General features: G+C 43.2%; 1 protein-coding gene across 8 annotated transcripts in view; it reads left to right on the forward strand.

Moving 5' to 3' along the window:
* The window catches only part of SIPA1L1 (signal induced proliferation associated 1 like 1), a 369406-nt gene that overhangs the window by 312703 nt on the left and 42752 nt on the right, over positions 1 to 13951 (forward strand). For 7 of the 8 annotated variants that reach the window (XM_043472434.1, XM_043472441.1, XM_043472439.1 and 4 more), the window contains 2 exons: positions 6957 to 7106; positions 11379 to 11503. In XM_043472434.1, the coding sequence (XP_043328369.1) occupies positions 6957 to 7106; positions 11379 to 11503 (275 nt within the window). Of the gene's footprint in view, positions 1 to 6956; positions 7107 to 11378; positions 11504 to 13821; positions 13885 to 13951 lie in introns of all 8 variants that reach the window. The other variant, XM_043472442.1, reaches the window with a different exon arrangement.

Consider the following 13951-nt stretch of genomic DNA (forward strand, 5'->3'; position numbering starts at 1 on the left):
GCATGTGGTGTGAGTCAGTGTGTTTGCAAGGAGCGGGTTGTGCCGTCTTGAGCACCAGCTAACCTCGGTGAGACGGAGGATGAGTTCAGGAGACCTGCTGTGCTGGGAACAATCGTGGCGAGCTGTGCAGTTGTGGAAGGAAATGCTGCAAAAACCATCCGGTGAGTTGGAATAGCCTGAGAGATGAGTTTGAAAAAAGCTGGGAAGGGCAGCAAGGTGGCCAGTGGGCGTATTGTTCTGTGTGTCAGAGAGTTGTTCTTCTGAATGTGTCTAGCAGTGGGGTCTTGCCCTCATCCCTTTTAAGGGAGTTCTGTGTTAGGAGCCACCCAGGGAGGCTGGCCTGCTCACACCTTATGGGAAGGGTCTGAAGGGCCCATAGTGGCCCTGAGGCTTCCTCCAGAAGCACCCCTTGTCCACGGCCCACACCTGACGAGGGGCAGGCCTTCCCAGAAGCCAGATGCGACCCGTGTCCTGCTGTAGCCCTCACTCTTGTGAGAAGGTAGCAGGCGTCCTAGGCCCTTTGTCCAACGAGGGCACATAACCCATACAGACACATTTACCATCAGGAATTTCAACAACTCTCAGGGGTAAAAAAAAGTGTATCCTGCTCCCTTATATCTGAAACCACTGACATGTTTTCTTTAACATGTGTCGATTGCACCGCGCGTGTATAAATATGTGGAAATTAGTGATGCTGAACACAGGTGAGCCACCTAGACCTACCCCACAGTCATCAGTGTGAAATTTTGCCATAAGCCTCTTATTGAGAACCTGGGATAATGACCAGTCTGACCACGGTCTGCCTCCACTCGTGGAAATCCCTCCGTGTGGTGAGAAAGTGGCAGTCTGCCATCCGACTGTCGTTAAAATATTGGCCACTCCAGTATTCTTACATGGAAAATTTCATGGACAAAGGAGCCTGGTGGACTATAGCCAGTGGGGTCGCAGAGAGTCCGGCGTGACTGAGTGAGCGTGAACAGAGACGCTTCGGGCACTTGCACAGAGCGGGTGGGGGTCTTAGGACCCCTTGAGGAAGGGGCACACCAACAACCAACAGCATAGAGGCCATCCCCGCGTTCTGCATTGTGGCTTCTGCATCCCTGTTTTTGTGTGATGCAACGGGATTGAGTTTATTTTTAGTTTCTTCCAATTTGTAAAAGCCTAGCATGCCCCAGGAGACCACTTAACTTCTCCTCACCAAAGGGTTTGGTTGTGACCCTCTTCATGAAGTATTTGAACATTGGTGAAGGGAAGAACCAACTAAAATTCAAGAGGCTAGTATTTGTGGTGGGCTAACAGATTCTTTCTATATGGAAATCTCATTAATTTTAGGCTCATGTCATCAGTTCTATTGTGCCTTAGCAAAAAATAAAGGACTGTGTTTGGTCATTGCCCGCCATCTCAGGGGCTACAGGGCCAGCTCTGACCACACTGCTGCTTTGCTGCAGAACCTTCTAACCTGTTGCCTAACAGATGAATTTGTGCTCCCTCAGTTTACCAAACGTGGGCCCACCTTACCAGACACATTTCTCCTCCCGGGCACAGCCTGCACCAATCTCCTACCTGCGTCAAGTGTTCTAGCCAAAGATACCGCTGTGGTGGCCACATACGCCTTCCTGTTCCTGTGTCCTAAGTCTTGACTTCTGTGAAAATCCTTTGTTTCCTACAAAATGCATCTCAAATGCATTTCCTCACAAAGCTTGCTTTCCCCATAGGATCTGACCTCTAACCTGCCTGAGCTGCCTCTGCATTCAATTTGAACTGCCCTTGTGACAATAACATTCTACTTGCATTTTGCTTAAGAGCTATAGGCAGCTGTTTTTTTACTGAGCTCGTATTCTGTGCAACGCTCTGATCAAAGTCCCTCACGTTGAGTTTTTCTCAGCTGATCCACCCAGCCACCCAGTAAGTTGGTTGCTGTTTACTCCTTTTACAGACAAGAATGCCCGGGGATTGAGAGATGGAGTCATTTGTGCAGAGTCCTGGCTGGTTTGTGGTGAAGCTGAGATTAGCACCATCAGAGCCCCATCTTAGCCACCATGTTGCAAGAATGAAATCTACCACCAGACATAGGTGGTGCTGAAGAAATACTTGCCAAGTTTGAAAGTGAGAATTAGTAAAAAGTGGCGAAGAGAAGGAGTGAAATGAGTAATCACCAGTATTTGTAAACTAACAAAAGTTGATTTTGTTGTAGATTATTAACATGCATTTCCTATAAAGCATTCATAGCTCAGTTGGTAAAGAATCCACCTGCAGTTCAGGAGACCCCAGTTCGATTCCTGGGTCGGGAAGATCCGCTGGAGAAGGGATAGGCTACCCACTCCAGTATTCTTGGGCTTCCTTTGTGGCTCAGCTGGTAAAGAATCCGCCTGCAATGCAGGAGACCTGGGTTCAATCCCTGGGTTGGGAAGATCCCCTGGAGAAGGGAAAGGCTACCTACCCAGTATTCTGGTCTGGAGACTTCTGTGGACTATATAGTCCATGGGGTTGCAAAGAGTCAGACACAACTGAGCAACTTTCACTACTAAAATGTGTCGTTAAAAAAATACTTAGGTCTTAAAAAAAAAAGAAAGAAATATTTGCTAGATAAATGCATTCATGTTTACACGCTAAGGGGGCCCAGCCACATGCAGTCAGGGGCAGCTTCAGGTATGTGCACAGGGCCCCACACTTGGACGGGTCCATGCTGGGTTTAATGCTCTGCTGTCGCTGTCTTGAAAGTTTCAGTGCATTTGAACAAGGAGACCCGAGATTTCATTTGCACTGGTCCCCACAAATGATGTAGCTAGTGCTGTCTGCAGTCCATTTTTATGTTCTGTAGAGTCACCCTTAGATATAAAGTTGACTCATCTCAGGAGGCACCCATGATGTGTGCTGGGCTGTGAACCTCTGACGGCTTGCCAGCAGCTGGGAAGTGATGATCCATTTATCTCAGTGTGATGAACCACGGTATTTTCCTAACTGTATGAGAGTTACGCATGGTTGTAAACTGATCTTGTCCCAGGAGGCTTGTCAGAACAGGATTTCAGTGGTCCAGTCTGAATAGCTGGTAGGAATTGTATGGTCAGAAAGCCAGGGATAGCTCTGGTTCACAAAGTTAGGAAGAGACGAAAAGACGGAGGGGTGAGTTGCTCGGATTCGAACACAACTTGTTCAAACTCTAGTCTGAATACAGCACCAAGTGATGTTACGTTGAATCATTTTAGAGAATTTTGTTTAACAGAATTCTGGGAAGAATCCCGGCTGATATGCATTGCTAAAGACAGACTTGAACTGAATCCTGTTCCCTGGGTGAATAGCGTTTTAATTGCTAAGTTATGGTAAAATGCTGTGTTTAATTATGGACTCGGATATCTAATTTGTCAGTCATTGCTGCTATTTGAAACTCTCTTGGTTGTTCTTGCCATCATTCCACTCTTTGCACTTGAGTTACAGAGGGCCTTATCTCCTTGGACATGTCCAAGCAGTGCTATCCCTTTGGAGTAAAAGGCGGGAAACAGGGACATAATTGAACCCATACATAACTATGCAGGGAAAAAATTTAGCATCAATTTTTTGGTGGGATGTGGGTTATTTCGTTTGATAGCAGGAATTTTTTTTTTTTTTTGGCGCTTCTCTTCTCCCTTTTATCTTGACATGAGAAGGCTTCTGGAAAAATGAAGAACTGAGATATTGATCTTGGACCATTTCTTCCTAAATGTCCATCCCAGTCAACTGTCTGTTTTCATTGCAATGAAATGTGCTGCATATAAATGGAAAGCTGGCGTTGAGTGTAGTCCTGCAGACTATGGGAGTATTGTCTGTTGGTCTGATGATCGTGACTTTTTCAATTGCTGCATTCTTTGAACAGTCCAAAAGCCCCCAGTGTTTCATTTCTGCAGAGGGAAGTCATAGCCATAGAGAAAATTTAAGATTGGTTACTTTAAAAACATTTAGTTATTTCTCGGCTAAATTGATAACAATGTAGGGAAGAGAATCTACTGAAATAAATGCTAAAAAGGTTTTTAGATACTTCCTTTCTAACCGTGAACATAGCATTCTCAAAGAAGATTATTTCTTAAATTCCACAAAATCAAAAGATGTCACAGCAAGTGATAGATATAGTCATCTTAGTCCTGTAAACCTATTCAGACATTAATAGGGGCTCGTTAAGACTGAGAGAAAGTAGAAAGAAAGATCTGTGTTTATCTCAAAAGAAAAGACTAGACTTGTGATCCCCTCAGGTAGAGTTGGGGGCAGGGGCTCAGAGGTTCAAGAGGCTAGCATGCTGACTTCCTCTGTGAGCCAATTTGGGGATTACTCTTTTTCAAAGTATCAAGACAGCAACCAGTCCAAATTCCAGTAATGATCAGCCGTGGTTTCTGGTAGTAGACTGCCAATGCCAGGCAGGCAGGAACCTCCCTCTCCCTGAACGAGATCTGTTTTCCAGTAATATTTGTGAGCTGGTATCAAATTCAGAGTATTTGGAAAGAATACTAAGTCATCAGGATAAGGGCTAATTCTGATTTTTTTTTTTTTTTTTTTTTGCCTGCCCTACATACATCTAGAGTCATAAAAACATTTGGGTGGCATTCCATCAGTTGCTGTATGTGTGTTCTGTGTGTGTGGACAGTCCAAAACAATGCCACTATTGAGTTATGTAAGTGCAGAAAAGGCCTGGGAATGAATGCTGGCCTTCTGGAAATGCTATTTTTTCACTTTGGGATAACTCCAGTAACCAAGTAGAATTTTCTGATACATCTGCCAAATAAAAGAGCTGAGGTTGAGAAGTAGCATAAGATATTTTAATGTATGTTTTGGAGAGCAGGGTAAGAAAAGCAAGCTCTAAATATAAACACGAAAGTTACATCTTGACTTTGGCTATGGAATCTTGTTGTTACTTCCTCGTAGAAGCAAAAACAGTCACCATGAATATAATTCAGTGGCGTTACTTATTTATCCCAAAAAGAGTTAAAAAATCTTCAGGCCCCCAGACATTGCACTGGCCCCAACGGTGTTCACATATCTGCTGTCATCTGCCTTCTTTTCACCTTTATGTAACACCTCCTCTTTGCAGCAAGAAAAGCAAAGCAGCGGCAAAATGAAACTGTATTTGAAGTTTCTCTGTATTGTGCATGCATGCTGAGTTGCTTCAGTTATTACGACTCTTTGCTACCCCATGGACTGTAGCCCACCAAGCTGCTCTGTCCATGGGATTCTGCAGACAAGAATACTGGAGTGGGTTGCCATGCCCTCCTCCAGGGGATCTTCCCAACCCAAGGATGGAACTCCTGTCTCTTAGGTCTCCTGCATTGGCAGGTGGATTCTTTACCACTAACGCCACCTGGGAAGCCCTTCTCTGAATTAGGTGCATTGAGAATCCCATGGACAGAGAAGCCTGGTGGGCTACAGTCCATGGGGTAGCAAAGAGTCAGACACGACTGAGCAAACTGTGCAAAAACTAAACTCTTCAGGCAGAAGTGGTTCATGCTGTTCTAGTTTTCTTCTTTGTAACCTACTCCTTCCCTTCATCCCCCCACTCCCGTCCCTTTCCAGTTACTTCAGAATAAACAGTGAGAAATTTGGGAGATGTTTTAATGGGAAAGAGGGGATAACGGAATCACACCTGATAACAAATTTGTCACTGAGGAGAAAGTTGGGACTCCCCAAGAGAGATCTGCCTCTTGGACATAAACCAACTTTGGGGGTCATATTTTGGGGTGTCTATCCTTATTCTTTTTCTGCTAGAAAAGCTTCTGAGTGTGATTCTGTTATCCCTTCTGTCAGTTTCCTGTACCTGGAGCCCTCTGCTCTATTTCAGAAGTTATGTAGGTTCCCTGAAGGAAACCTGTGTTTCAGTGAAGGTCCCAGGGCTTCAAAACTTCGGCTTCAGCATTAAAACCCCTTTATGTGCAAAATCGTCTGACCCTGCAGACCCCTTGCAAGCTGTCTTATTAAGCACAGAAAACCCATCTTTCTCTAGAGAATAGCAATAGCCTGGCGCAGAGTGCAGTGGACTCAGAAATTCAAGAAGCCTGGCTTAGTGAAAAAATAACTTTGATTCCCCTCCCTCAACTATAAAATGGAAATGACCTGCCCTGCTGCCCCTTTACAAGAGCCAATGATCTGGACCAGCATTTGCTTCTGAAATAAAATATCATTGTTTTAGCTGATGTCAAGATTTAGCTGACAAATTGTCACAGGCTTCAGCCTCACTTATTAATATCCTGCAGTTGCCCCAGTGCCTACTTGAATGGAGCAAGTAGGGGTCAAAAATCATGTCTGTCCTAACCACAAAGCTCTGTTTTCTGTGCCGAGCCAGTCCACGGGGTGAGGGATCCATAATTTTTGAAAGAGAGGTACTGGGGGCTAGGCAGAGCACACCTCTGCTGTGTTATCAACTCGGTCATCCCAATGAAATTCAGCGAACTGCAGTTCTAGGCATGTTTCCATGGAGGTTTTTGTATGGTGATATATAAATCAACCAGATTTATACATACTAAACAGCAATATCTGGATATTCATTCCAGACCTTTAGTAATAAAATTGGAAAACAAAGAAGCTTACAAAGAATGTCCCCGTCTCACTGTGGTCATATACTCTGGGAGAACCAGTGGGGAAACTGAATTAATTGCCATGTTAATGTCACTGGGACTCATTATATTCTCTGGGCTGCCATACTGCAAAATTGCATAAGCATTTCAGCCCTTGAATTCTGGCAGCTTTTGGAAACATACATGTTTTCTTTTTTTCCCACTGTTATTTTTTGACGCCCCCTCCCCCTTCAAGGCCTTTTTCCAGCTGTCCCCTTAAGGGAGTAGTTTTATGGGAAGGTTCTTTTGTGGGCTTCCAGCTGGCTTTATTTTCACTATCTCCACAAAGTGGCTGCGTTTGTCGCATTCATATATTACCCATCACATTGCCTTGGGATTTTCCCTTTGAGTTGCTGACTTCACGTTTTCTGTTTGCACACACAGGCTGTCTCCTGGTTCGGACATCTATGTGACGGTCTCGTCCATGGCTTTAGCAAGATCCCAGCCATGTCGCAACTCCCCGAGCAGTCTGTCTTCATCCAGCGAGACTGGCTCTGGAGGGGGCACCTACAGGCAGAAGTCCATGCCCGAAGGGTAGGTAAAGTCAGCATCACTGTCTCTCCTCCCATGTGTAACTCAGACATGCAAAATAGTTTCCATTCAGCCGGACTCGGTTCACCAAAGGGGAAATACAGTTTATACTCCCCATTAAAAAATGTTTTCATGGCTAGTTCCAACCACTTCTTAGAAAGTTTATCATTCTGTAGCCTCTAAGGACTCAATGGCAAAGAAATCTAATTATATCGATTCCTCCATTATATGTATTGATCTTGTCTCATCGTATGGATTTTGCCACTTCTTAAAATTTCTTCCAAAGTGAACTTAGGAGTATGCTGCTTGCGCTGGGTAGAGTTTATATTGATGTTAAAGTAAGAAAAATGTTCATTCTGTCCAAAGCTTAAAAGGATTTTTCTCACACTCTAGAAATCTGTGATTTCAGCCTGTGGGTTGTTTGGGAGCTTTTCTCTCCATCTTTTTTGAAAACACTAAACACCCAAAGTAACCGTTTGCTTCTGACAAGACTTACAAAGTTAAAAAGCTAAGTGTACATGATTATAAAGGCTACTAAAAGGCGGGGAGGGGAATTGGCATGTCTGAAGCTGGAAAGGAATTAGCAGAAAACATCACATGATACACATAAACCGACTTTGCTCAGAGGGAGAGTAAAAGAAACATCACAGGCCTCCTGCCAGGACACCTCTGAAGAACTTGAAACCACTTGAAATTCAAAAATGGCATGTTGGGAGAAAAAAAGGATCTTTCTGTTCCAAGTTTTCTCCAAATTATTTTTAACAGATGCACATATGATTTGTTTACTTTCTTGAGATCTTACCATGTTATAAAACAATTCTGCTTATGAGAATAGTTTCATAATGGGTATTTTTTTATCCTATAGTCTTTTGTTGGTTTTTACAGCTGTTAAGAATAATTTTGTTGATATTTTTGCTAAATGTTTATGTTAGCAGAAAGTAAGTAATAAAAAACTACAATAAAACATACTTCCCTCCCCAGCTCTCTCCCCAAGGAGTCCGTTGGTAGCGTGTCTAAAATGTACATTTCTTACTTTAATTACTTCAGTGACAATTAGTAAAAAATTCTAGCTCTTATTGCAGGCCCCTGCAAAAGATTTTATGAGTTAAGTAGTAGTATTATCCCATACCACAAGCCCAACTGATTATTTTTTGTTTGGTTTGGTAGATTTTAAATAGCCTTGTTTGACTTCAAAAGTAAGAATTCACTGCAACTTCAGTGTTAATACAGCAATAAAGTGTAAATGAGCTAACAGCAACAAAATCATGTTAGTGTCTTCTCTACATTTGATATATACTCTCAAGACATACTAAGATGTAATTTGAAACAGTAATTTTTGGTGATTATTAATGGTAGAAACGGCTCCAATGTTCATGCTATACCATTTTTTTAATAAGGTGGTAGTTATTTGACATGATGTTTGATACTAAGTGTCCCATAGCTGGTACGGAGGGTTTCCCCCATCACTTTTCAGGTTAACTGGTGACTGTTTACTGTGTCACATCAGTTTTATCTGCAGTGAACATTTACAGGAAGATGCTGGTACAGTGTTTTCCTTTAGATCCCAAGTAAATTATTGTCTGTATCAGTGATGCAAGAGACTTTAGTATTTGCTGTCTGATTGACAGGTGTTCCTCATGAGCCAGGTTTGATTCTGAAGTTACACTTACCAAGGGGACAACTGTTGCATCTACTCTGTAACTTAGCCCAGTAAAAATAGATAGGTCCAGGGTGAAGTGAAGCAGGAGTGTATGGAGTCTCCTGTGAACTCATGAATGTTGAACTTGGACAGGCTCCACGGTGTGAGATAGTGACCACAGGTCCAGATACACTGACGTCCGTGAGTGTAATCCGCCCCCTTTGTCGCCCGGCCTGTGCTGCAGCAGACTCAGTGTCTTGCTTGTGTGTGGAGTGTGCCGCCCGCTTGCTGGTGTAAGGATGTGGAGAGCATCCAGATCAGTTGAGAGGCGCAGTTTCACGGGCTGGTTAATAAAACTGCTCTACTTGGGTGAAGGGGAAAAGGGCACGTGCACAGTTTTGGATGGGAATAAGAGAGTTAAAAAGCAACAGGGACAAAAAGACATGGGGTCTCTTCTGCCACCCTTGGAGATGTGTTCTGGGGCCACGTACCCTAAGGAATGTGGGCGAAGCAGGGCACGTGCAAAGGGACGGATGGGCAGACACGGAGTCAGAGGATCGTGGTGTGAGAGATGGAGCCAAGGCTATGCAGCGTGCAGGCGGCGCGTGGAGTCAGGGAGGCCACAGCGGCTTCCTCCCAGCACTCTTCACTGAGGGGTTAAACTTGTCTCTGGGGGTAACTGAGATCAGTAAGTGAAAAGTCATAGAGAAGAAGTTTCCAGCCCCTTGTATGGAAGATATTTCAAAGCTGTCAGCCTGCCCTGGGGAACTATAGACTGACTCATGAGGGAGAAGTTTCTTGGTCATTGAATGCGTTTCGTGTATCAGCCAAATGATTACTTAAAAACTCCTTCAGATGGGAACTGTGACTCCTAGAGTATTATAAAGTGCTCCTCCAAACAAAGGGACAATTAGGTTCTTCAAAAAGAGGCACAGTGTAAAGTTGGAACAGGTTTTGTCTGAGCTCCTCAAGGATGGGGCCTTCGTAGCCCTGATGGCCTGGTGAAAGGGTGTGAGAACTAAAACCAAAAGTTCATTGGGTCAAACTTTTTTCAAGGCAGAGTTGAAAGACAGACAGGCTTACTTTATCATTTCTTTAAAAGCAGACAGCCAGAAAAGCATTTGGCTTTCAGTTTATAGAGGTTTAAAAAGTAGTCTTGGGTTTCCACTGCTACCAAAAAGTAAAACTAAGATTCCAATTCACTTCTTTCTTTGATCTCTGTGCCTTTTTGGGGAAAAAAAAAAATAATTTTATGTACTTAAAATAGGATCATTGGAGCCAACTGGAGGATATTCACAGTTCTAAACAAGGACCTGATTTAGGAGGTGACAAACATCATAATTAGTGAATTCTTTTTTTTTTTTTTTTGATGAGCCCTTTCACTGAAATTTTCATCAATTCAAGTTTTCATTTGTTTTTAATAATGGAGGTAACTTTGTTTAGTGATGCTTATGAGTTAAGCTTGTAAATGACTGTCATTTGTGCAAAAAGTAACAAGGGAGATATTATAGTAGGAGTTTTACTAAAATATTCCATAGCCTTCCCTATGTTGCAGAGGCTTTTATATAAGTTTTTCTCCCTGGATCCATATAAGAGTTGCCATTTTAAAAATAAATAAAGACAGAACTTGAGTGACTCCGGGTGGGGAAGCTGAACTTAACTACTGATCTTCCTCCTCCTAATCTCCTTCTCTTTGCAATACACCGATTGGTGCTTCTCCCCACACATTTATCAGTTTGTAACAAAGACACCTGTCACATGCATCAGTTAATTCAGGTCCTGTTTTGTGATTTATTGTATCGATTACTTATAAGTTCATTAGTGCCCACATACAGATTTGTAAATTTCCACGTGGATCTTTGAGTATTATACCCTGGGCCTTTTTCCTGGACTCCATTAGCATTTACTTTGCTGATGTTACTAATCAAGACAAATACTTTAATTAAGCATACATTTTATTATTATTCTACATAGGAAACGTTATTAATAAAATGGGCTCATTAAATAGATAAATGTTCTTTCCAGAAATAGACGTTTGCCTTTATATATGCCAGCTCACCCACTTCCAAGTTGCTCTTCCAAAGGCAGTTTGAAATTTATACATCTGGAAAGTGGTCCCTATGTAATGTAAATGTTAGCAATCTTTGTCTTTCAGACCTTAGAGTAACAACTTCAGAAAATACTTGTTCCAAGAATGAGTGCCTTAGTGATGTAGCCGATTACTGAGTTAGGAGAAACCCCTGGAATGTGCCAATTGGACAACACACACAGAAGGAACACCAGGATGGTGACATTTTTCTCTTGGCTGTGAATGACCGTCAGAGCTTTAACTATACAAGGGCCAGAAGGTTTTGGTTTTTTACTGTATCTATTTTAGGTTGGCTCAGTGCTAATGACTCCTGCCCTTGTTCACAGTTTACAAACTTAGCATACATACTCTGCTGAACAGAGGGGTGTATCCCGACCACAACATCCACAGTTCTGGCATCCACGTATGCATGCACGAGGATGAGTACAGACCTGTGAGCAAAACTAGTAGTACCTGTCATTAGAGTTCAGTGCGTTACACCCAGGACTGCCTTCCCGTATGGGCGAGGTCCCTCATGTCGTCTTTGCCTTTGGCGAAATCCCCCCAGGTTTGGAATCAGCCGCAGATCCCCCGCCTCCATCGACAGGCAGAACACCCAGTCAGACATTGGTGGCAGCGGGAAATCCACACCCAGCTGGCAAAGAAGTGAAGACAGCATCGCTGACCAGATGGGTAAGTAACTAATTCGTACACTGAGCAAGTTGCTTTTATACCCAGGTGACTTTGGCTGCCTCTGGTTGATGTCATCGGTGTATCCTCTTCTCTAGTACAGCCCTGGGTCATAAATAGGAATGAGCGTTAAGTCTGTTAATGTGTGTAGAAGTCAAAGCAGCAGTTAAGATCTGAGAGAAAAGTCAAGGAATTCTGTTCATAAGTGACCTTGAATTTGAAGACAGAAAGTACATAGGAATTATTTTCAGCACCAAGGTTGAAATGCCAGAGTGCTAAGACACTTAGGTGCTATCTCCCTCCCCAGCCTTGTTTATTTATCTGTTTGATTTTGCCTAGTATAAAGGCCCTGGGAGATTAGTTGATATTCTTAACGTTGAGTTTTAAAAAATTTAAAAGCTGTGTACAAAATGGGAAAGAGATATAATTGTTCTCTAGTCACCTCTTGAGGATGCGTTTCTTCCCTTTATAGGCTTTTTTTCCCCCCCAACTCTGCTATGAAGCTGTCAGCTAAGGAAACGTCTTAGGATAAAACCAGCTGGAAGGGAAAAAGATTTGCATGAGTGAGCCTTCCTTTGGGTTTCTGGCACATGGCCCTTTCCTTCTCCCTGTCTCTCTACACAGTTCTCTGATGACATCTAAATACTAGTTGATACAATAACATTTTGCCATGAAACAGGATTGAGTTTCAACACAGTAGCACCAGGGATTTAGTATCAACACAGTTGATACATCAGGGACTTGAATCCCGACTGTTAAAGGTTTTTCCTTTTGCCTCTATCTAGTAGCTTTCCCATCAATGTGGAATAAAAAGAAGTAAATTTCAGGGCTGGAAACAGATCAGCATTCACGGCAAAGCCCTCATCGTTTTATCCTCTCTGCAAACGCATCCTTTTGTTCTGTTTTAGTGACTGTGCCCACGTTTCCGTACCTGGCAGGGGAGGGCATCCTCAGTGCAGAGGTGGGGACCATGCTGGGACTCTTAAAAACCCTCAAACATGGAAGGGAGTGGAGATGAATTCAGTTAAGGCAGGAGTTGAAGAAGAGAAGCAAAACCCTCAGGTTCTGAAGATAGGCTTTGTTCCACCCCTTCAGTGCGATGTGTGCCTCGTTATTGGAGCCATCTGTCACTCCCTACTCTCGTCCCACTCCCCACCCCCCACCAAAAACCTGAGCATATTCGGATCCACTGTTCCGCTCTTGACAGAACGTTTCGAATCCCATATGTTTTGATACCGTTGAGATGGTAACAACACATGTGAACAGGATCCCTCCTTCAGCATGACTTTAGCAGCTTTTTTTGGCTCCTAGTTGCAGGCTTTGAACAAAGCTGCCAGCGGGCCTTTGTGCACTGTTCAGGGTCATGCTTCCCACTCATGTGAAGTCATACAGGGAATGAAACAGTATCTTGGGACTGGAAAGGGTAATTACAAGGTTCGTCCTAGGCCCGTAGTCATTCTTTCGCATAAACCTTCCTCTAGTCTTTTTCTTCCCCCTTGCATCCACTTTAGTTTGGTGGCATCCCATGCTTCATAGATAAGGTTTGGAAATGAATACTGGTGAATCTTTTTAACACGTTGGTTCATCCTTTTTGTAAGGTTATACCTTTTCTTTTAAAAAAAAGAAGATACTCCTAGAGCCTGCCAGAGAAGCCTTTTGTTTTTTAAAACCAAGACCTTTCTTGATCCAAAATCTAAGGCTACAAAGAAAATGTTCAAATAAATTTTTATAACTTTTGATATTCTAGCATCCCAGAAGGATAACCCAGCCCTTTCTGCCTGGCATTTCAGAAGGAATCTGGGGCTTAGCTGACACAAACCATGCTAGGGAGGAATCAAGACAAATAATTGTTATGTTCTCATTCCTCAGTACACGGTATTGAGTGGATAAGGGACTGACCTTCCTACACTTGATTTGTAAGAACACAGTTCTCTAACGACCTTCAGGTCACTGGTTGAAAACGTGAAGCAGATTCTTGCTTATTAGCCAGGCTCCCCGTCTTTGTCCATCAGCAGATGATAAGCTGATTCCCAGGGGAGACCCAGAACTTAGCTTATTGAATTGGCTCACTCGTCTCAGTTTGTTTTTCCTGCCTCTCCACTTTTGGACACAGTTGAGAGTCAAAGAGTACAGTGCTCAGTCCTGTGCCTGTTAGGAATGGCGTTGCACGATTGTTGCCGTCAGCTCTTAGGTGTGTTAAAGAGGCGAAGTCGCTTACCTTTCACCTTTGGAACAACCCCGTCCTGAACACCAGTGGAGTCCAACAGGAAGCAATTGTTTTAAGTAAACTAGTCGCTGTGTGTCTTTTCTGTTGTGCTTAGCTTACAGTTATAGAGGACCTCAGGAATTCAATTCTTTTGTCCTCGAGCAGCATGAATATACAGGTAAAATATGTCCAAAGTGTCATGGTAAGTAACGCGCGATTGCATCCATGCCTGTCTAGGTAACGTA

Source organism: Cervus canadensis, chromosome 6 (assembly GCF_019320065.1).
Source record: "Cervus canadensis isolate Bull #8, Minnesota chromosome 6, ASM1932006v1, whole genome shotgun sequence".
In the NCBI taxonomy this organism is placed as follows: domain Eukaryota; kingdom Metazoa; phylum Chordata; class Mammalia; order Artiodactyla; family Cervidae; genus Cervus; species Cervus canadensis.